Below are 24,241 nucleotides of genomic sequence, written 5' to 3'. Positions count from 1 at the left end.
TCATTCTTCCATACATGAAAGTCAATTGCTAAAGGAGTATTAGCTTGGCTACTCAGCTTTAAAATCACATAAAATTTACTAAACTAGAGTAATATTGACACTGTTTCCATCTTTCTTGATTTTAACTCTAATTTAATAAGATTCTTTCTGCTTTTTTTAAAGAATCTAATTTAATTTTGCTAAACAATCCTAAAGGTGCTGAGAATTACTAAATTATGAAACTAATTATACACCAGTAACCCAGCCATACATTGGACCTTATCACAATCGAGACAATGCCACTTCCAAGACTGGCCCTAACTTGTCATAACCTTCTGTGGCTACAACCTCCTACCAATGCAGCTTCTGAATACCCTCAACAAGTTCCCTAAGTTATTATGACTCCAGGTTCCCTGTCTTCTCTGGCTTCCCTGCTGGCTTCAATTTTCCCTGTGCCATCACACCCCAAGGTCGACCATTTCACCCCTTCTCAACTCACACCCTGTAAATAACCACTCCTCTGGCTTTCTGCCATACTCATCTCATCACCCTCCACCATAGGTAACCCCCTATGTTCTCCACTTCTGAGTGACCAAAGAACTGGAAAAAGGCATATAACTGTCCTAAGAAATCTGACTACAAATTCATACTGTGTAGCCTCAGCTGGATACTAATTTGGTTTGGCAAGTTTTGTATTCATCTCTATTGCACTTTCCATAAGCAACTATTCTGCACCTTCCCCAGTGTCTTCAAGTCTCCAAACCATCCCCCAGTGGTCCCAGGAGCTTACTTCATCTCCAAATAGACTTAAGAAAGATAGAGGAAATTTACACTCAATTTTCTACCCTTTATCTTAAATCTATCATAATCTTTACTCCTCTTCCCTTCTCACCAAACTCAGGAAAATGTGTTCAAACCAGTTTAATAACCATTTGCGGAGGACCTACTACAAGACAGGAATTCCATGCAGCTTGTGCCAGGCAGAACCAAAGACCTCAGACATTAAATTCACAACCAACAGAGTCCAATGACGACTATAGAAATCAGAAACTGAAAACAGGTAATTGCACTAAAATGAGCAGAGCGTAAGTGGAGAGGCTCACAAAGGGAGGTGAACAGCCCAAAGGGAATTCACCCCAGTCCCAACACCTGTTATCTCAAATCCAGCCCTGCAAGGGGTAACTTCATCCTAAATCCTGCTCGCCTAGTCTCTAGTGGTGATCTCTTCTCCATAGTTTCTCAGTCTAGATATTCACTCGAGTGACTTTGCTTCTTATAGAAGAAAAAAAATGAAACAGTAAACGAAAAAATAAACTAATTTCACCTCAACCCTGTGTCACGTAACCACTCCATCTAGCACCATTTTCTTTCACAGACAGGCACCCTTAAATGCTAGTTGCTGCCTCTTTCCTGATCATTGTATTCTAGATTATGTTGCTCTCTCAAAGGTCAATAATACGGTCATTAATTAATTTTACTTTCCTGTATATGACGTTTTCTATAAGGGAGGTGAATATTCTCTGATTAAAAAAATACATGTTCCTAAAAAGAATTCAATTTTTATTATTTTATTCCTTAATTTATATAATTGATAAAATAACAGATTGATAATACATATGAACTCCCCAAAATTTATTAAATGATGAACAAACAATGCATGTTTTAAACTCATTTCAATAGAATTAAGAATCTCCCACTAGTAGATTTGGGTGGGGGGAGGAAACAATAAACACTATCCTTTCCCTTCTAGAATAAGGTTCAATGTAGAACACAGGACCAAGGAAAGCCAGGATTTCATTTCCTCAGAGAACGTAATGGACAGGAACACCCCTATCTGGGCATCTTTTCAGTCAAGCATCAGTTCCAAATGGGGAAGAACGCAGGTATGATTGTTCATGGAAACTGGGTGGATTCACTGCTTCCTTTAGTACTAAGCAATTTTCTTGCCATTTGTCTATAAAACTCTATCAAGTGCTGACTTTTAAAATATTTGGATGCTAATGTGATCATGAGGAAAAATAGGAAAAGGATGAAATTCTAATGCTTATTACTGTCAAGTAAATATTTCAGAATCCCCACGGAGCACACTTAACAACTATATTGTTAGTAACGGAAATATTTTTCTTAACTTGGCTCAAGTCATTCACTATGACTTTCAGTAGAGTACAAGTAGACAGAAATGATGCTATGGCTGCGTCCTTTCCCCTATGATTGATCGTCAATGCTCCCTAACCTGGCAAGCATCACATCATAGCTGCCAGCAGCCTGGGGTTCCTGCACCACCTGGATGACAGTCAGATGGGGGAGCTCAGGGCTCCTGCCCTGCTCACCCACTGACATTCTTTTTCCTGATCTGCTAAAATCATGGGTTTCCAGAACCTTTCTCTCTTCTTTCTTCACCCCCATAGTGTATATTTTTCTTTTTGTTGACAACAATCTAATGTGCCTGGAAACGGCTTCAAGTGCCTATGTTCCACTTGGGATCATTTTAATACTTTTGCAGATGGTTTGGAGCATTTTTTTTCTCAAAATGAGCCACAAACTCTAAATCCTTTTGCCATATTTCTTTACTAATATGTAAAGTACACTTGAGATGACTGCAGTCATTTTTTTCACTAAATAACACAGTCATTAATTAATGACAAGGACCGAATGCCAAATTCATTTTTCCACAGCGGAATGATTCTCCCAATCATCCAGTATACCCATCTTAGTTTGGGTTCCCCTCCAGAAAAGATGCTGAGACAAGGACAGGGGTTAGTGTGTGTGACTTGGGGTAGTTTATTCAGGAGCACAGTCACGGAGGAAGGAAAATATGACTGAGGAAAAAGGAAAGCCAATTAAGGGAGAGGTATGGAGCCGTCACTGTAGGGGCTCAATGCCCCTGGGGTATTCTAAGGAGACATGAATAATGTGCCTTAGAATTGCCCCACAGAGAGAAGGGAAACTGGACATTTGTTTTCTGACTCCACTCCTTCACAGGTTGAAGGCGGCCCCCGGGAGAGTTCAGTCATGGGCACCATCACCAGCACTTACTTCTAGGCTGCTCTGCACCCGAGGAGTTGGCTCCTCTGGTACTGGACAAAGTGCCCCAGGAGAGAAGTTCAGTGACCTGCCACCTGAGGTTGTGAGCTCTCAGTGTGCATGGGAAATGTCCACCACAGGTAAACTCACAGGCCAAGCGCTTATGAACAGCACCTACTATAGCAACCAACTACCCAATTCCTTTGACATCCATCTTCATACAACCACTACTGATTATCTCCTCCGATCTCCCCGTACCCAGGGCTTTCCACAGTCTACAGGATGGATGAGGTTCTCATGAGGTCATGGTCTTCACTGATTTGTCCTACCTGGGTAACCTTATTGGCCATCAGCTCTTTCAACTCTCTGCCTTTCACCAGTCGCCTCTCTTCCTCCAGCACACAATGATCCTTCTCGGCTTTGAGCCTTTCTCATACAGAATGCCCCACTCTGACCCACCTTTTTGAGATCCACAGTAGGAACCAGCAATCCCTAATGAATGTTTTCCTTGGCTGTGGTTTGCACGTTTCTCCTCATCCTCTGAACTATTCCAGTCCTGACAGCAAACAACACCATTTTAAAAAATTTGTTTAAAGAGAGTGGGGCAAGAAACCCTGGCCAAACTGTAAGTATCCAAAGGGCAGAGACTAAAACAAACGCTTTTTTTCTTAAGTGCCTCCAACACTCACTATAGTGCTCACCAGCCAAAAACCACCAGGAGCATATGTGTAGTAAATACTAAAACAAGCTTGCTTTCGCTTGCTACAGCAAGAGAAAGCATAAATCAGAGGACCTGGGGCATCTTAAGAGGAAATTCAAGGAAGCATATTATACAATTTGAGTTTGTTCTGGGTGATTCCAAGGAGGGTCTAAGAAAGTAGAGACCAGATTTGGATTGAAAGCTGTCAGAGAATGGAGGACAATCATTGACTATCTTGGCAAATTCAATCTAGAAGGCAGAGGATTCATGCAGACGGAGTCATCATTGATACAGCAGCAGATCACTCATGCCAGTCATGAGAGGGAGGTTTAATTACTGTCATGGCTGCAGTGTCCTTGTCTCGGTCTCACTTCAGACATACTCAAGGAGTAGCCTTGTCTGCTTATTTATATTATATGAGAGGTATTTATGTTCAATTAGGAACACTGCAGGCGAGCTGCCAGGGCCATTTTTCACTTTCTTCCAAGTTACTCTGAAGATACCAGAACGACTTAAATCATTGTTGAATTAATTTCAAATTTATTCTAAACCTAAATGAAAATGTAAACTTCAATGTGTAATTTATAACTCCACCTTCCTGGCAGGCACCATCCTCACAAAAGGGAATAAAACACGTTGGTCCTTGACACAGGTCCATGAGCTCACAGTCCAGAAGAAAAAGCAAATACAACACAGTGTGAAAAGTGCCAAAATGGAAATGTGTATAAGGTACTGAGCTAGTGCAGGGAACAGAGTATTAAACTCTTTCTGCAGAGCAGGTGAAGCTTTCCAGGAAGACATGTCATCTGAGCTGGATGTGGAAGGATAACTAGAAGTTGAACATTTGGAAAAAGAAGGGTAGAAGATGCCCTTCTGCCACAAACAGAGCTTATGTAAAGGTGTGAAATGGCATAATGGGTTGGAGAACAGAAGATAAGTCTAAAACAAACTTTACTCCAAACAAACAAACAAACAAAAAATTGCAATGACATTTTAATGATTTTTCAAACCTAGACTATCTAGATAATTACATTTTGCAGGTGTGGAAAGAGTGTTACATAATTTATGACGTAAACTCTATTAGGCATTGAACTAAGGAGAAAAAAATCTAACCCAAGAGGATTAGATTAGATTATACCCATTTGTTGGTGAAAGCAAAGGAAATAGGAATATTGTTTGATTTCAAATATGTGTATCTTTGGTGGCTGAAAGTCCTCTTTCCTTTCTTCTCCCTTCCTTTCCTCAATTCACACATACCTCTGAGCTTAGGGAAATAAATTAGGACTCTGCATTGCTGTGTCAGATTTGAGAAAGGGTAGACCACACAGCAGACCACACAGACAAAGAAAAGCAAGGGGCACTTCTGAAAAAGAGCAATGCAAAAAGCGGTTTTTGTTCTGTTAAGTAAACTGAGAGTTAAAGAGGAAGTAAATTATACCAAAGACTAAATACTCTTATTTATGGATCCCACCCAAGAAATGGAGACAGTTTAGAAATGGAATGCAAGTCAATCCAAAATAAAGAATTTAAGTGTCCTACCCTTGAATATACGGGACTGGAAAAAATTTCAGAAACGTTTTCCACTAAAATACAAAACCAAAGCCCAACATGTGGAAACAAAGCCAGACATCTTACTGGGTCTTATTTCCGTTACACAGAGAAAACTTAAAAATTTGATGACTCTTATATATAGTACCACAGGTATTTCTCATGCCTTGCCACACAAACATACACATACATACATATACATACATACCCATATGTGTGTGCATATATGGGGAACAGTGCATAAAATTTCCATGCTATTCGTATTAAAGATCTAATCTTTAAACAGTTTACTTTGGAAATACAATACCCTTAAAGTTAATGCATACTTTTCTACAGTTCTTCAAAAATTAATACATTGTTACTATTTAAGGTCAATTCATTTCTTTCTAGGTTGAAATGGAATGATCTATGTATTACTTGTGAATAAACATTGATGGTGAGAAATGAGCCATTTGGATAACACAATTAAAGAAAAGCGTAAGTAATCTTAAACTTCTGAGTAAGAAAAAAACATTTAAATGTCTTTATTTTGTTAGAAAAAAGATGAACACTCAATAGAATACGGGAAGGATATGAATAAACCAACAAAATGGAAAAACAGACAATTCACAGAGTAATACAAACAAGTGTTCCACAGATAGATGAAAAACACTCAGTTTTCTATTCATTAAGGCAGGGCATGCAATACGATTGTCACGATTTAAACTGGCCAAGGAAGGGAAAACACAGAGTTGGTAAAGATGTGGGAAGAGCCATTCCCTTTCCAGAAGCCAGACCCTGCCAGCTAGGAGCTCAACAGTAGTTTCAGAGGACAAAGTGGCAATCCTAAAAAAAACACTAAAGGTAGCAATAACCTAAAAATTACCTGTAACCTAAAAATTCTACTTGTAAGGATTTATACATCAGGAAAGTCTTTACAAGTAGACAAATAAATTTGACATTCATGGTAGAAAAAAATAGAAGACAACCCAATGTCCATCAAAAAAGATTTGTCAAAGTATGATATATCCACATCCCACATGCACATAATGGTATTTCACAGCACTACAAAAATAATCATATTATTATGTATGTGCTTATATGGAAGATGTCCTCTCGTTTCTTAAGAGGAAAAATCCAATTGCAGAAATGTGTGTGTGTTATTTTCATAAAGTAATTAACACATAAGTATTTGCATAGACCAAACAGCCAAAAACTCTACTGTGTTCTCATTTTATTTTTATTTCAGGCAGGACTTATTTTGCTTTAAGAGTAATTGCTGGCAACAAGATGTAAAGAGAATGTAATTCCTCATTCCTGAATTCTCTCTAATATCTTTTGATTCAAATGTCTGTTAGTACCAAGGTTTATATAAAGACATTATAATAAGCCATAAACCATGCTTTAATGGCACAAAATAATATTTGAAGAAATGAGGATGCCACTATGATTTAAGTTATTTCTCTTAGATAATGAGAAATGTCACACGGTAGCTCAGTAAGGTTTGCAACTGCAAAGAGGCTTCATGAGAATAATTTAGCTACTGCTGGACCTGACAGACGTCACTGAATTCTGTCCAGCAATGCCAGGACTGGGCAGAGGAAAACCCGTGAAAGGCCACACATGGTTTGGGAAACCATCAAATTTTGGTGCCCATCTCCAGGCCAATGCAACACCATCGTTGTGTTCAAATATGGTCATAAACCTTAGAAACTGTCACAGTTAATCACAACACATTCTAGAAAATGGGAATGGAAGACACAGGCAGTGGAAACCAGAAGGGTAGCTGGTCAGTCCCCCAGCACTGAAGCTACAGGCAAAGCAACAGGCACAATTTTAAACACTGGTTGAAACACTCATGAAGCATTAACAAGCAGTTGAAGTTGACAAACTATGTAATTCAAAATTGACTACAAACTGGCTTTTAAGATGTGTAAACCACCCTCCCACCTTTTCTCTCTTTTACTGAGAGTCGGTCAGTTCACCTATGTTGTCACATATGTACGTTCTTTCTTCAGGAGTCCGAACAAAGAAAAACTATCATTCTTCTCATGCTGCAAAAGCAAGCCAGTTACACGATACACGGAGCTTCATGAAATGTTCTAGTAGGAACCCAGTGCTAAGCAGACTGTGGTTTCCTGAAATCATACCTGCTGCTCCAGCTCAGCATTTCTCAACCTCACACTATTGACATTTCACGCCAGATGACTCTTGTTGTGAGGGCTATCCTGTGCATTGTAGGAGCTTTAGTATCATCCCTGGTTTCTACCCACTCAATGAACAGTAGTACCACCTCCCAGTTGTGACAAATAAAATTATCTCCAGATATTGCCAGATGTTCCCTGGGGGATAAAATCATCCCCAGCTGAAAACCACTGCTTTAGATAAAAGTATATAAATCCTAGTAAAACCACTAATGAGTCACAAAAAAAAAAAAAAAAGAAAGAAAGAAAGAAAAAAAAAACGAAAGATACTGCAAAAAGTACGAAGAACGATAAAAATAAATCTAGGCTGAAATTTTAAAAAATAGACATCCAGCAAGCTTCTAGAACGTGGGTAAGTGGTTAGGATTGCCTTTCTTCTGGAAGATAATTAGGAAACATATTCTTGAGTTTTCTTAAAGTAAATGTTAGTGAATCTTCATTCGTTTGATGACCACTTGTCAACATGCTATGTGCATGTTTATGGAGTGGGGAGAAATACCTTGATCTTTGAAATCAAGGTTTATGTCCTAACTCCATCACTTCAAACTCTATGACCTTGAACAAGTTATATCATCTCTCCACATCAGTTATTAATGTGTATAATGGGGATTATAATAGTCATTCATAGGGGTTATTGTGAGGATTAAAAGAGATAACACAAGTAACACACCTAGCCCAATGCCTATTATAAGGCAGGCAAATAAAAAGTGTTTTCTTCCCTCCTCATAGAGTTTAACAGCAGAAAAAGAAACTGCAGACACAAGGGATCCTGGGGTGGCACTTGCTTCGCTAAAGGCAAGGGACTTAAAAGCATCTGCTCAGGAGATAAGAAGACTGAGGAGGAAGGAGCTCTTCCAAGAAGAGAGACAGCAGTCACAGGGGCAGGTGAGCTAAGAAAGATGAGGATGTGGCTCCACTCACCTCCTGGGGAACAAGAGTGTGATTTACTGTTTAATTCAACTATCTATCTATCTATCTATCTATCTATCTATCTATCTATCTATCTATCTATCTTCCTTCTTTCCTTTCTCCCTCCCTCCCTCCATTTCACAAAACTTTTCATTTGGTTTTTAAGAGATTTCATGCTGCTTTTAAACTCATAGGTTAAAGAATTATTATTGATCATATAACATCTTTGCATGTAATACACTTTAAAATGCTGATTAAAGTGTTGTAGCCAGTATCTATGACTATTTTTTAATATAGACTTCATTTTCTAGATCAGTCAAGTTCACAGCAAAACTGAGTGGAAAGTACAGAATTCCTATGTGGCCCTCCCCACACACAGGTACTACCTCCCTCACTGTCAACATCATATCAACATCGAAACCTATTCTATGGGTTTTGACAAATGTATAATGGCATGTATCTACCATTTTAAATTAAACAGAATATTTTCATTGTCCTAAATACTCTCTGTGCTCTGCCTACTTATGCTTCCCTCCCCACCAAACCCCCAGTAACCACTAATCACTAATCTTTCTAGTGTCTCCACAGTTTTGCCTTCCCAAAATGTCATATAGTTGGAATAATACAATACATATGATTGGCTTCTTTCACTTAGTAATATGCATTCAAAGTTCCTCCATGTCTTCTCATGGCTTGATAGCTCATCTTTTTAATGCTGAATAATATTCCATTGTCTGGATGAACCACAGTTTATTCATCCATTCACCTGCTGAAGGACATATTGGTGACTTCCAAGTTTGGCTACCGAATACAGTTACTATACATATCTGTGTGTAGCATTTTGTGTGGACATAGTTCTCAAGTCATTTGGGGAAATACCAATGAGTGTCATTGCTGGATCGTATGGTAAGAATACGTCTAGTTTTATAAGAAACTGCCAAACTGTCTTCCAAAGCAGATGTACCATTTTGTATTTCTATCATCAATGAATGAGAGTTCCTGTTGCTCCACATCCTCACCAGCATTTGGTGATGTCAGTATTTTGAAATTCAGCCATTCTACTAGCTGTGTAGTGGTACCTTGTCATTTTAATTTGCAATTTCTTAATGACATATGATATTGAGCATCTTTTCATATACTTATCTGCCATCTGTATATCTTCTTTGGTGAGGTGTATGTTCGGATTTTTTACCGATTTTTTAATTGGGTTGTCCATTTCCTTATTGTTAAGCTTTACGAGTTATTTGTATGTTTTGGGTAACAGTCCTCTTTCAGATATGCCTTGTGCAAATATTTTTCTCCCAGTCTCTGACCTATTTTCTTATTCTCTTGATGCTTTCATCTTTTTCATTTACTTTCTCACCTCTCCATTCCACTCCAAATTTGTTTCCTTGCTAAGTTGATGAAAAATATCTTTTCAAAAACCACCAGATATATTTGCTTATTCCAGGTTTGATAGGACAATTGAAAAGCTAAGGCCATCATCCTCTCTGGCTCTGGTACAGGAGAGACAGAAATGATTGGAAAGAGAGGCTAGCTTGTGGCAGTCATGAGATGAGCAAGTGAACCAATCCTTCTGGAGGGAAGTATGGGGAACCAGTTGGATATCAAGAAATGAATCCAAGCTCAAGTCTTTAATCCTGATAATGTGTCACATTGCATGAATCATCTCACCTGTAAAATGGTGTGTTGGTGGGGACGGAGGGTAAGATATGCCTGTGTGAGAGCATCGAAAGGATCTCAAACTTGCATATTTAACAATATCTACAAATGAGGCTTCATGTAAAAAGAGATATAGTGACAGATTATACATTAAAACATACATTAATTTTTATAAGCTTTTATTGTTGAAGTATACTGGGAGTTTCAAGAACTAGACATAACCCAGGTCTTCATCCTCATGAGAGGTCGCAGTTAGACCATGCTTTCTCTAACCAGTGACTCTTAGTACACTGCAAATAACTTATCCAGCTCTTTGGTTGAATTCCTACTCTTTGTTCCCATTCAGCACTCACTAATTGATGATCAGTCACATTAACAATATACATAAAAAAATTAAGTACAAAATTTTTTCTACCCAGATGAAATACAATGGTTTCTGGGCAGGTCAAACAAACTACTTTCAAAGACTGAAAGCAAAAAAGCGAGAGAAAAAAACAACCCTCCAAGCAATTTATAACATATTCTGAGCATTTTTTCCCTTCAAAACCATTTTAGAAGTTGTTTAGCTTAATGACAAATAAAAATGTCTGTTCCTACGGAAACAGCATATAAAAACATGATATATCAAGTTAAAATTCAGAAGCAGGTTTTTTTTTTTTTAATGGACGCAGCTACGAGTGGTTTCATATTTTTAAATGTTAAATCCAACTTAAGAGTAAGGATATGCTAAACTTAGCCCACCTTTATGTTACAGTAATTCCCAAGGACTGAGGCATTATGAAACTGATTATTATTATTGATTGTAGTCAGCTATACCTGGCAATGATCACTGAAGTGATACCACATCAGAGAACAACATGGATTAAGGAAAGACATCAAGAAAGGTAATTTCTCACCCCAGGTGAAAAAAATACAGTGATTAAGATTTGAGGCTCTGAAAATGAATCTGAGTTCAAGTTTGGGGTCTGCTACTTACTAACTATAAATCTATGGGTGAATTATTCTACCTTCATGTGCCTTAATTTGTTCACCTGTAAAAGGAAAATATCATCACCTATCTCATAGGGTTGTACTGATCATCAGATAAGATTACATATGTAAAGTATTTAGTAAAGTATTTAGTGCTTGGCTCCAGTAGGTCTCAACAAATGGTAATGCCCAATATTACTATGGCTATGTCAACTATGTAACCAAATACTAATTAAAGTAACTACAACCAAAACAACTTGGTTTGGAAGACAATCAGGAAGCTGCATCTTGGTAAGTCTCACAAGTCTACTAATAATGGCACCAGAATTTCACTTATTCAGGTGTCCCATGAATAACAATGAACAGGTCATTTTCCTTAAGTTTCTTTCCACTTCCCTCATGAAGACTATGGAAACCACTAAAGGAGCGTTAGCCACATCAGCCTCATCCACAAATCGTGTCCCATGTTAGTTCACATAAGAGGTCTACTGGAAAGACATCATTAGTTGCTATTTTTCATAGCAGTGACTGCCACCCCAGTATGAAGGCTGTGATTCTAAGTATTTTGCCTACCCAACACTCTTTAGTGATATATAGCCCCATCTGTAGTAATGGATCCACTATAACCATGACTGAGTTGAGTTGAGGATTAATCTACAAATATTTATTTAGCACCAATAATGTACTGGTTATAGTGCTAGGGCTACAGTGATGAACAAAATGCATATGTGCTTTACCCTCAGGGGAACGACCACCTACAACAGTGTTCTCTGACCTCTCTTTGTCACTCATTCTACATCATAACCTAGTAATACATATGTGTATATGTATGTTTGTATACATACACATAAACAGTGACATATGACTGAAAGTTTCACAAAACAATACTCTTACAGTAACAGATGTTTTCTTTTCTAATCAAATTGTATATTTTTACATGCTGGTTGGGACGCACTAAATTAATTTTTGATACACTAATAAGATACAACCCACCATGGAGAAACTGTGGTCCAGCATACCGTGCCATGCTTCTTCTCTGCCATCTGCCCTTTAAGCAATACCATGTTAAAGGCCTTAAATAGTCCAACGTGAACACCCAACAAAAGTGTAAATACCCTCAACAAAATATTTTCCCCTGGAAACAAATTAAGTCAACAGTCTACAATTTTTCTCATGCTAATATTTTCTATTAGATATTTATTTTGATGGAATGCAACCAAAATTATTAAAACCTCATGGGATTTTGATGATTCTCTTGTTTATTCTAGGAGGAAGAATAAATTTGGCCAAACTTGGTGCCAAATTGCCTCCAAACTAGGACACATCCAGCAATCCAGTCAACACCTTTCATTCCAGCTAGTCCTGCAGCATCCTCCATTGTCAAAGGAGAAACACTTGCAGAGAACAGTTTCTATCACTTAGTTAAACTCTGCAGGACAACTCCTTTCCAGAACAAAAGACAAAAAAGCTTTGCTAATGCTGACTTCATTTATTTGGAATTTGGCTTAAAAACTTTAAACGATTTTTACCTACATTTACCTTTGCCAGCCTAAGAAGAAAATACTGATGAGAAAATTAAGAACAAAAGGAAGACCGTAAGAAAAATGTTTGCCTTACTTAAGAGAACTCATATAGCATTGTGGGGCATGCAACATAATCATACCAGCTTAATAAATTCTCATTACAAATCACTTTTATCTATTTGTTAAGGCAGATCTGGCAAGACTTTATTTGGCAAAACAGTCGAATGTGTTCAAAATGCTATTTGTACTTTAATGAAGCTGCACTTATTTTAAAATAGGCTGTGATTCATAATAGCATATTCAAAATCTTGAGTGCCTGAAGTTATTCTATGTTAGTAAGGTTTACCATATTAAATGCCTTAATTATTAAATACCAGTCTCACAGGCACAAACCTCAGATTTTTTTATGTAAAGCAGAATGTTCTAGTATTCTGACTCCAAAAGTTAGAGTTTTATTTACTGCCACTCAAAATAAATTTCTTTTATATAAAGAAATGAATTAAGAAGGGAGGAAGAAAGGGAGGGAAGGAGGGAAGAAGGAAGGAAGGCAGGGAGGGGGGAGGGAAAAAAGGAGAGAGGGAGGGACAAAGGGAGGGAGGGAGGGAGAAATATTCCATTATATCAAACAGTTAAAGAAGATGATATGTATAGTCAATTCTATAGATGCTGAAAAATTCTATCGATGCTGATAAAATTCTACAACCATTGCAACATAAATAAAAGAAGGTGAGAACAAGAATAATTGGTCTCAGCACTAAAATTCAGCAATAATCACAATCACAGCCAATGATGCAGATAAGAAAAATAAATAAATCTATTGTCATGAAAAAAAAAAAAACTACTAAGCATTGCTTTACTTTTCTTAATCATGGCCCACATTAAGTCAATCCTAGAATGCCTATTTAAATGTCCATTATACTGAATCTTAAATTCTTAGTTCTTTCCAGCTCTAATGAGGATTCCATCTTTCAATAATTTCAAATACTCCGGAATTTTTTTCTTTAATTCTATAGACCCTGAGTTTATATCAAAAAAATGTACTTCCCCCAAATGCCCTGCTTACTAAATGAAAATGTTTCTATTACAGTTTTCCTTATATTCTATATGGTTAAAGGGGAATGCAAGAGGAATAAAAGGGGCAAAAACAAAGACCAAGAAGGATGATGAAGAAGAAAGAGGGGTAAAGAGAGGGGACAAACACCAAATGGTCTGTTATCCAAAATTGTATTTCAGCACAGGCACAGAAAAATGAGGCTGTGATCCCTCTAAACTTACCCACGTTAACTGACTGCAAAGATGGCAGAAGCTTAAAATCAATGAATCCGTAAAAATGCCGTTCTTTAAAAACCAAGATGGACATCCTCCAGAAGCAAGTGTTGGAACACTTGGCCTGTTTCTCAATAATGGTCATCATCCATTGCTTTTTGAACATATAGTCTCCTTACTGACTCAAACATGATATTTCCATGTCATATGATGAGATTTTTGTTTCTCAAACTCAGCTTAACCATAAGAACAAACCAGGGGAACTTGTTAAATATATGGCTTCCGACTCCCACCACAGAACTACGGAACCAGAATCTCTCGACAAGGATCTGAATTGCCTGACGGCAATTGGCTGTTGGATTTCTGTCTTCTGCCAGACAGCATCCTACCACAACTTCAACCAAAGGAGCCACACAGTCGCTCAAATAATTGGTCTGATAAAGGATTGATGGCTTAAAAAATAAGATTTGGACAGAACTATTAGAAGTTCATTGAAAAGCATAGGACTAAATTCCAGTAAGGTGGAAAAAGGCACCAGACTGTGGAAACAGTAACCATAAAAATGCTGTCTTGACTCAAATATTTACCCAATAAGCATTATAAATCTAGAAAGTGAAATACAACACAAATTCATGGGCTGTGTTGTCTCTCTAACACAGTCTGGGGATTATCTGTATATTCCAAATCTTCACATCACCACAAGATGTGGAATTTAATAATCATGCAAAACATGGCACAAGTCCTTAGATATAATAATAATTATGTTTGGAATGAAGAAGGCTTAAAATAAAGACCAACAACTCTTTCCTATACAAAATTCAGAAGGAATAGCCACATTAGAAGAAAGAGCAAATAATTACCTTCTAAAGCTCCTCCTCCCATTTGCATTTTACTTTTACCAAATACAAATTATAGACAAACTTCATCTCTGAATTAAATCATTTAAAAAATAATATAGGAATATACATATTAGGGATGGTAGCCAAGAACTAACTCAGCAGCTGTGTGTTTAAATAATAAGAGCAACTCAAGTAAATTCTGAACAGTAAATTCCTCTGAGGAAAACTCTTGACTTTTCTCTCTTCCTTGAGCTCCATCTCTCTCTTTTGGCACATTCTGCTCATCACACAGTACTGTGTACATTCATAGCACTTCATAAATAATAAAAAATAAAATGATGTCTGTAGACTTAAGCCTGGAGAGATCAATTCTTAGGCACAATTCCAAAGGTTAACTTTAACCATATGGAAATGATGTGAAATGCCCTCAAGTGTACTGTGAAAATACTTTTTTTCAAAGCATAACTTACAATCAAAATGTGAAATATAGTTGGCCATTCTGAGTGGGTTGTGTGTCAATGACTGGAAACTAATCTAAAACATTAACCTAAACATATTATCTAAAATCTCCAAACTTGTCATCACATTTTGAATAAAAATTAATCAATTCTCAGTTGCTCATATAGTAAGGGGGAAGAAAACTAGCCTGGGTAATGCAAGAGAATAACCCACCCAAAATTATCTGGAATTATTTTAATATTCATATTTCCTTGGGGGTTTTCTTTGGGACTGATCAAATTACATTTTTATTAGAATAGTAATGAAGCTCATTTTCATCCTTTAAGTAAAAATACCTAACGATAGGAAAAGAGGTTCCAGTTTATGCTCAAGTTCCAATTTACTCAAGTACTATAGTAGGTCAGGGATTTTTAAAAGGCCACAAACAACCAAGTAAGTAGATAACCCACTAATGACAGTTTCTTCTTCTGCATCATAAGTATAAAATATCTCAACATACTGAAGATTAATTGAGAGTATATCCTATAGCCCTTGGCAATTGCACGGTTTATACAATGTTATGGAATTACACTTGGAAATTCACCATGTCTTATGACTGTCTAGCACATCAGATTCCCACTTCTTGTCACCATTATCACAAGATTAAAAGAACGCAATCTGGACTAAAATAAGACAGGAAATTGAGAATTCCTGCAGTATTTAGCATCAGTTACCGATAACAGTCATAGGGAGAAAGGGCAGCAAATGCAAAACTAAACAACAAAAAGCTAGACCATAACGGATAATGCTCAGTTTCCACAATTATTGTTTCCTCAATTGTTTGATGGTGTTTTCATTACCTCCAAATGACTGCGTGCATTCTTTAATGAAGTATGCACAACAAAGTTCATTGAGACTAAGGTTTACTTTAAAAAGAAAAACGATCTGTAAAAATATATACTAGCAGGTTATTTGAAAATAGTATGTAATCTTGAAAGAAATTTAATGGTGCTTCAACTTTCACTTCGGACCATCTATGCATTAGGTAGTGTCCTCCAGATAAAGCAGAGTAAAGGCCACACGAGGGAAATGCTCAGTCTAAAAGAGAAATCTAGTGAGTTTTTCACTGTCTGATAGGAGAAGAGGAGAAGAAACAGCCAAGAAAGAAAATCTAAAGTTTGTACCACGTTGGAGGGGAAAAAGAAAATCAGCTATTAAATCTGTTTGGTACAGAGGAGAGGGGAGCAAGATATTGGGGTAAATAAACACTGTGCTTGCCTCCTCCCATGAATTAAAATTACAACTAAATTATAGAACAATAAACCTGGAGAACTATCTGAAAACTAGCTGAATATAAGTCCTATAACTTATAAAGGATATAAAGAAAAAGCTACGTTGAGACTGTTATTTTTTTTCTGATAATATCTCCTGAGGCAAGGGAAACAAAAGAAAAAATGAACAAATGGGACTACATCAAACTGAAAAGTTTTTACACAGCAGAGGAAACCACCAACAAAACAAAAAGACATCATACTGAATGGGAGAAGATATTTTCCAATGACACATCTAATAAGGGCTTAATTTATAAATAACTCATACAACTTAACATCAAAAAAATGAACAATTCAATTAAAAAATGGGCAGAGGACCTGAATAGACATTTCTCCAAAGAGGATCTGCATATGACCAATAGACATATGAGAAGATGCTCAATGTCACTAATCACCAGGGAAATGCAAATTAAAACCACAATGAGATACCACCTCCCACTGTCAGAATGGCCATCATTAATAAATCAACAAACAAGTGTTAGAGAGGATTCAGAAAAAAGGGAACCCTTGTGCACTGTTGGTGGGACTGCAAATTGGTGCAGCCACTATGGAAAACGGTTTAGAGGCTTCTCAAAGAATTCAAAATAGAACTACCTTATGATCCAGAAATTCCACTTCTTGGTATTTATCCTAAGAAATCCAAAACACTAATTTAAAAAGATATACGCACCCACATGTTCACTGCAGTGCTATTTACAATATTCAGGATATGGAAGCAACCTAAGCGTTCATCAACAGACAAATGGATAAAGAAAAAGTGGTACATATACACAACTGAATATTACTTGGCCATAAAAAATAATTAAATCTTACTATTTGCAACAAAATGGATGGACCTAGAAGGTATTATGATAAGTGAAATAAGTCAGACTGAGGAAGACAAATACCATATGACCTCAGATATATGTAATAATCTAAAGAACAAAATAAATGAATAAACAAAAAAGAAGCAGACTCCTAGATACAGAGAATAAACTGATGGTTGCAAGATGGGAGAGGAGTTGGGGGCCTGGGTGAAAAAGGTGAAGAGACTAAGAAATACAAATCGGTAGTTACAAAATAGTCACAGGATTGTAAAGTACAGCATAGGGCACATAGTCCATAATATTGCAACAACTATATATAGTGCCAAGTGGGTACAGGATTAATCAAGGGGATCACGATATAAGTTATATAAATGTCTAACCACTATGCTGTACACCTGAAACTTACTTAAAATAATATTGAATGTCAACTGTAACTGCAAAAATCAATAATTTTTAAGAGATACTTTTATTAAAGCTAGAAAAAAATCTGTGTGGTACATAAACAAGAACTAAAGTGTAAACATTTGGAGTTTATAAGTTGAAAATATGTTATTACAAGTGGAAAGTTACCCTGCCATCAAATGAAGAGGCATCCTTGAAACCATCATTTGCTATGGTATCTTCTATAACAACATTTCTATTGTAAGAAAATACTTTAAAATATTGGTTTTCTGTTGTTGGCTAAAAGGCTCCACATTATTTTTGATTATGATACACTTCCAAAAAATATTGCTATTTGACAAATATTTGGGGATAAACATGATAAAAATAAAGGTTCATTTTCTCCCTGGCAATCTTGTAGTAATCCCACAGTCTCTGTTATCAAAACCAATTTCTCCATGTCTCACAATTTACCTTTCTTGGATTTGGCTCCGATCTTCAGCTTTGATGGCCAAGCAATCTGCGTATTTGTTTCCTCCATGATCTGTAACAAAAATGAGAGAAATACTGATTCAATTAAGAACACATTTACAGATAAGACAGTTCTCAAACAGAGGTCATTTTCAAGTCTTTAGCCTCATGTTGATACAACTAAACGATCTCATTTTAAAACAATGCAAAAAAAAAAAAAAAACCCTGAGAAAAAATACATTTGTTTTTTTTGTTGTTGTTAGAAGAGTATCTTTTTAGATGCATTTTTATAAGTGTTTTATCTATTAGAAATATTTAAGTATATTTAGTTACTCCTAGTGTTCTTCTCTGTGATGGTCCAGAATTTTAACCTAGAGACAACAAGACCAAAAAGTGCATGAACAAGTTATTTACCCAACTTGACACCAGAGATGCTAATGCTGAATAAATTCCCCAAGACAACTGCCAACAGATTACAACACACCAAACATAATCCTTATAACACTACATGGGTTAGGCCATACTAAATGAAGTTTTTTTGGGGGGAAAAAGATAATAACTTGCTTTGAGCACATTTGTATTTCATTACAACTGATGAAAAGCCTCTAAACATGACATCACGGCATAAGGCTGCATTCCCATCATCATTCGCCTTGTCCAAAATGTCATTTTTGCCACAGTTCTTTCCCATATACATGCAGCCTTCCTGGCCGGAGGACTGGAGACCCAAATGTGCCAAAGTGCAAACACAAGTGAGGGAAGCAAGACTACAGCACAAAGGGGTAGACGATAAAGAAAAACAAAAAGGGATCATCAAAACATGTTCATCCTTTGTTCTTCTCTATTTTATCACATGAATTAGACTAATGTTTACTTTCGTTCAGGGAAAACAGAATTCACCAAATTGACAGTGCAAACAACAGATTCAATGGCAAAAATAGCAACTACCATATATTAATTACTTAAACTAGAGTAGGATAATATTTACTTATTAATATGGATTTATAGTTAAGTAAACAAATGAATGGTGAAGACAAACACATTAACCTGTGCAATTAACAGAAAGCACCTTTCCCCCCTCAGTACTGGTTATGCTCTAGGCTTAAGGCAAAATGGTTAACATGCTAACGTGTACCATACTTCGTTTAATCCCCTTTATCACAGCATAAAAGGGCTTTCAGCAGCTTTTTCAGAGAGGCAGCTCACAGATGCATTTTGTGTATCCATTGCAAGATTTGTTGTGTTTTTTAAAAAAAAAAAACAAACAAAAACATGAGTCAACATTTTTTTAATCAGGGAATTTCCCACAGAAATTCAGATTTCTGGTTCTCTGTAAAACTTGGCAGATTTAGCACCTGGAGCACACATCCCCACCTGGCCATACCTGGTTAGCACTGAGGAACAGACACCCTCTTCAGTCAGGCCCAGAAGGCTCTGAGCTGACCCCAGTGCCCACTGGTCTATCACCATTATCATCGTGTTTTGGATCACCTCAATTACCATTTATCATGGTGTTTGCAATGCTGTAGAGAAATATTTCTCTACACCTGTGTCTCTATTACAAATTGCAAACCAAGGGAGGTCTTCACTCAGTCAAGGTATTGGCCTGGCTCTTAAAGTAGGTGAGCTTATTACCCAACCCTTCAGGACCCGGCCCCTGCCTCATCTCCCCCCATCTTACGCTGTCCTTGTTAATGTATTTTATTGTCTTCACCATTAAATTCTTTAGTTAACTCTAAATCCACATTTAAAAAGAAAGAAAATATTACCCTCTTCAACATCCTCTCTCAAGCCATACTAGCCCCAACCCCCACCCCAGAACAGGCTCAGCAGACACTCTGTTCATGGCCTTTCTGTTTACTGTCACATCCCCAGCTGCCACCTTCTACAAGTCCCCCAGCCCCTTCTACTCTCACATCACCCTCACCAGAATTCTTCTTCCCACCTCACTGCATCTATTTCCCTCCTAACCCTTACAATTTGAAATTCTCCTCTTTTCTGGGTTTACTTGGTCATAGTCTGTCTCTGTGAAATCAAAGCTTTCAACCCTGCACACAGCAAGCTCAGGATATAACTGGGTGAATGAATCTTCATAACACCCTTACAAAGTAGATTTCTGTATTCCTCACATAGGCTAGGAAGCAGCAGAGTGGATAAAAACCCCAGATTGCTTGCAAAGACCACACTTTTAACCACTATACTATATTGAAAATATGGCCCCAATCTTTTTTAAATGTGTATATACAAATTTTAAATTTTGCTCTAGAAGTTATGCATACTAACTGGTTTGAACATCCTACAAATATTTATCAAAAGCCTACTTACGTGCCACAAGTGCTGGGACCCACAGCTATGAATACGACATAATTCCTGGGGCCCACAAGCTTAGAGTCAAGTCAGGTACACAGAGAAACATAAAAGGCAACTGCTTGGCAATGGCTTGGGAGCTGGCACAGGATCTGCTCACTAGAGCAGCTAACAGCGCCTATCTTGAAAGGTCAGAATAGGGAGGTAGTTATTAAGGGATCCCCAAAATATAATATGCAAAACCACTCAAGTGCTGAATGTCAAGTAAAAGTAAATTTATGAATGAGTTCATCAGTCCCCAAACAAGGGCAGGAAGGCCTAATTAAAAGGACCTTCTCATTGGTCACATTTTATCACCTATTAGTTCCAGCTATATGTACATGTATCTTCAAAGTGAGTACAAGTGACTTCAAAGTGACTCGTAAAATTAGATTCAGAATTTTCCTCTACATTAGCTAAGACACCTGAAGAGATAAAAAAGAAAAAATGAGATCTTACTATAATACTGTTGGTGAGGAGATAGTAAGAAAATAATCTACAGTGTATACCTTACTTCTTCTGAATTAAATAATTTGGCCATTTAACGCAGTAATTTATGTCAGGTGCCATAATTACAATACTATAATAGAGAGGCTTCCCTGTCAACAGATGGTTGGAAGACATAACTATCTGAAATCTTAATCATTTGCAGAACTTCCCAGAAATCAACCTGCATATGATCTCTTTTTATTAAATACCACTAGATGCTCCATGACAGAAAATAACATTCCAGAGAAAATATCCTAGTAGTAGGCAATATCCATCAAGTCGGAATACCTACATGCACTCCTTGTAAGACTCACACCACTCCAGTGTCTCTACTGTTCAGTGAAGTGGTGGGACTCGGAACAATTCCCTTTCAACCTACCCACATCAACACTGCCTGTGAGGGAAAGAAAGGCTACCCCAACCTTAGGACCCCTAATTGTAAAACCAGAGTTAGATCTTCTATACCGCATAACCTCCAAAGTTCTAGGAGCCACAGTAAATGTCACACCTGAAAGAAAACAAATGACCAGTTATGGGAATTTGACACCTGTAGCAGACCTGTCCAATGTAACTAGGGAAAAAAGCAACTCCATTGAACAACATTTGTGGCCACTCAATGCCAACCACACATGTCACTAACTAGGCTGCAGTCCCTCTAATGAACTCCAATTGGATGCCTCTGCAGACATCCTTTTACATGTTTGTTTATCATTATGTGTAATCGAGTCATTAAGGCAAGTGGCTCTAGAGTCAAGGACCAGCTTTGCCGCTAGCTATCACGTTGGGCAAATAATTTTGATCAGCCTCACTTTTCTCCCTGTACAATTAATTATCGTACTTACTCATACAGTTGTTGTGAGGTTTTGATAAGAAAACATGTGGAAAACTCCAAGCAGAGAATGTGGCACATCCGGAATGCTCCATAATATTGGCCCTTGTTGTGTTAATTACATATTGATTACTTTGGGTCTGTCCTACATACTCCTAATACAACAGCAAACCAAACAGTGCTTCCTTCCAGGAGCTCACAGTCTAACAAGGGAGAAAACAAGTTAACTCACCATTATGTCCTGTGTGCCAAGTTTCAGAACAGGGCAGGACAATATGAGAGTACACAGAGAGGATCCTAACCCAGTTGTGGGTAGTAAAGAAAAGTTAGCTCAAGGAAATGCCTATTAATGCTGTGATGTAAGGAGAGAAAAAGTCCCAGACAGAAGAGGAGTGCATGCAGAAAGGTCTAGAAAGAGAGCAGGCAGGTACCCGGCAGAGCCTGAAGGCGATTCGGAGTAGCTGTGGTGCATCAAGGTTCACCTCCCCATCCAGGATGGGGAGTGTGTCTTCTCCGCTCTCCTACAGCTCTGCACATGAACACGCTCAATACAGAATTGAAGACATAACACCAAGCAAAGCCATCCTTGGCTTGGCTGTCACTTGCTACAAACGAGTCCTGAAAACCAGTGGAGTAACTACAAATAGGAAGGGGCCATACTTACATCACTTTCAGGAGGTCAAAATTACCCCTCGGAAGTTATCAGTGAAGCTTTACAAGCCATCATCTACAAAGACACCAAGTCAGTTCCTACAGCATAGACACTACGTACTATTAGCTGATTTTCGACCCAGCCAGTTATGGGAGTGGTACAGTGTTAAGCAATTCCATGAGCAGGGCAAGGAGGAAGCACAGTTCTCGGGAAGAGTGCGTGGAGGCTGGCCCAGGAACCCCAGGACGGAAGCTGGACGGTGTAGCAGGGGGCTGAAGCAGGAGGCTGAAGTATGGCCCCTGGGAGAAGAGGGATAAAGGTGGGGTCGTGGGTGCAGAGGCAGAAATCAGGCACTAAGCAAGTCAGAGGCTCTGTACTGAGAAAGCTATGCTTTAAAAGATGTCCTAGATGGTCAAGACAAATACGGAGGGAAGTCAAGGTAGATAGGGCAACTGGAAAAGTTGAGGTCAGGAAGCTGTGGCTGAAATCAAAAAAGCCACAAAAGCTCTGAGAAGAAAATGACATCTTATGACTTATGTCTCAAAAAAAAAATACTAAAGTGAATTCCAGCTAGCTTTTTTTTCTTTTTAATCTTATTATGGCCTCCATTTTCACCTTCACAAAACCTGAGTTAAAAGAACCACTAATTTTGAATTATTTTCTATAAAGATTAAAATAACACAAATATTTCAAAGACTTGTTTTTGGGTTTGGTTTTTTTTTTTTTTCAATTACAGTTGACATTCAGTATTAGTTTCAGGTGCACAGTATAGTGGTTAGACATTTACATAACTTACAAAGCAATCCTCTAGAAAAGTCCAGTACCCTCCTGGCACCATAGAGTGATTAGAATATTATTGTCTATATTCTCTATGCTGTACTTTGTATCCCCATGACTACTTTGTAACTACCAATTTGTACTTCTTAATCCCTTCAGCTTTTTCACCCAGCAACCCCCCACCTCTTCATCTGGCAAACATCAGTTTCTCCCTATATCTGTGAGTAAAGACTTGTTTTAACTCATAATTATGAATATTAATAATTATTAATAATGCAACTAATGAATAAAGGTCAGAGATAAAGCTGTGATTTCTCCTAAAGGCAAGAAAGAGCTAGAAAGATTAGAGGTGACTTCCATATGTTTTTAAAAGATTTTTAATAAAATGTAGCTAACATACAATATTATATTAGTTTCAGGTGTACACCACAGTTATGCAACATTTATATATCTAAAGAATTGATCACCATGATAAGTCCAGCAAACCATCTGACATCGTACTATGCTATCACAATATTATTGACTATATTCCCTATGTTGCATACAAGGTCTGACAACTAAGTTCACAAACTTGTTGCAACGATGTTGCTAACCTTTTTTGATGTCAGAGAGATTATTCATTATGAATTTGTACCAGCTGGATAAACAGTTAACCGAGTTGACGATTTGAAAGTGCTGAAAAGGCTGTGTGAAAAAGTTAGACGACCTGAACTTTTTCGCCAACAATTCATGGCCAACAATTCATCACGACAATGCACCAGCTCACACAGCACTGTCTATTAGGGACTTTTTAGCCAGTAAACAAATAACTGTATTGGAACACCCTCCCCTACTCACCTGATCTGGTCCCCAATGACTTCTTTCTTTACCCGAAGATAAAGGAAATATTGAAAGGAAGACATTTTTATGACATTCGCATGTCAAGGGAAATACGATGACAGCTCTGATGGCCATTGCAAATCTGCTTTGAAGGGTGAACTAGGTGCTGGCATTCGTGTATAGTTTCCCCAGAGGGGTATTTCGAAGGTGAGTGTAGTGATATTCAGCAATGAGATATGCACCATTTTTTTCTAGGATGAGTTCAAGAACTTAACTGTCCGACTTCATATTACAGCCTTA

At 37.6% G+C, this 24,241-nt stretch overlaps 1 protein-coding gene across 4 annotated transcripts in view; it reads right to left on the bottom strand.

The window, feature by feature from the left end:
* The window catches only part of BICC1 (BicC family RNA binding protein 1), a 247,473-nt gene that overhangs the window by 93,869 nt on the left and 129,363 nt on the right, over positions 1 to 24,241 (bottom strand). For all 4 annotated transcript variants that reach the window (XM_081073590.1, XM_081073592.1, XM_081073593.1 and 1 more), the window contains exon 3: positions 18,033 to 18,102. In XM_081073590.1, the coding sequence (XP_080929716.1) occupies positions 18,033 to 18,102 (70 nt within the window). The remainder of the gene's footprint in view (positions 1 to 18,032; positions 18,103 to 24,241) is intronic.

The sequence above is a fragment of the Rhinolophus hipposideros genome, assembly GCF_964194185.1.
Source record: "Rhinolophus hipposideros genome assembly, chromosome: 15".
NCBI classification, from domain to species: Eukaryota; Metazoa; Chordata; class Mammalia; order Chiroptera; family Rhinolophidae; genus Rhinolophus; species Rhinolophus hipposideros.
The sequence above is the reverse complement of the archived record's forward strand: the minus strand, read 5'-3'. Positions and strand labels throughout refer to the sequence as shown.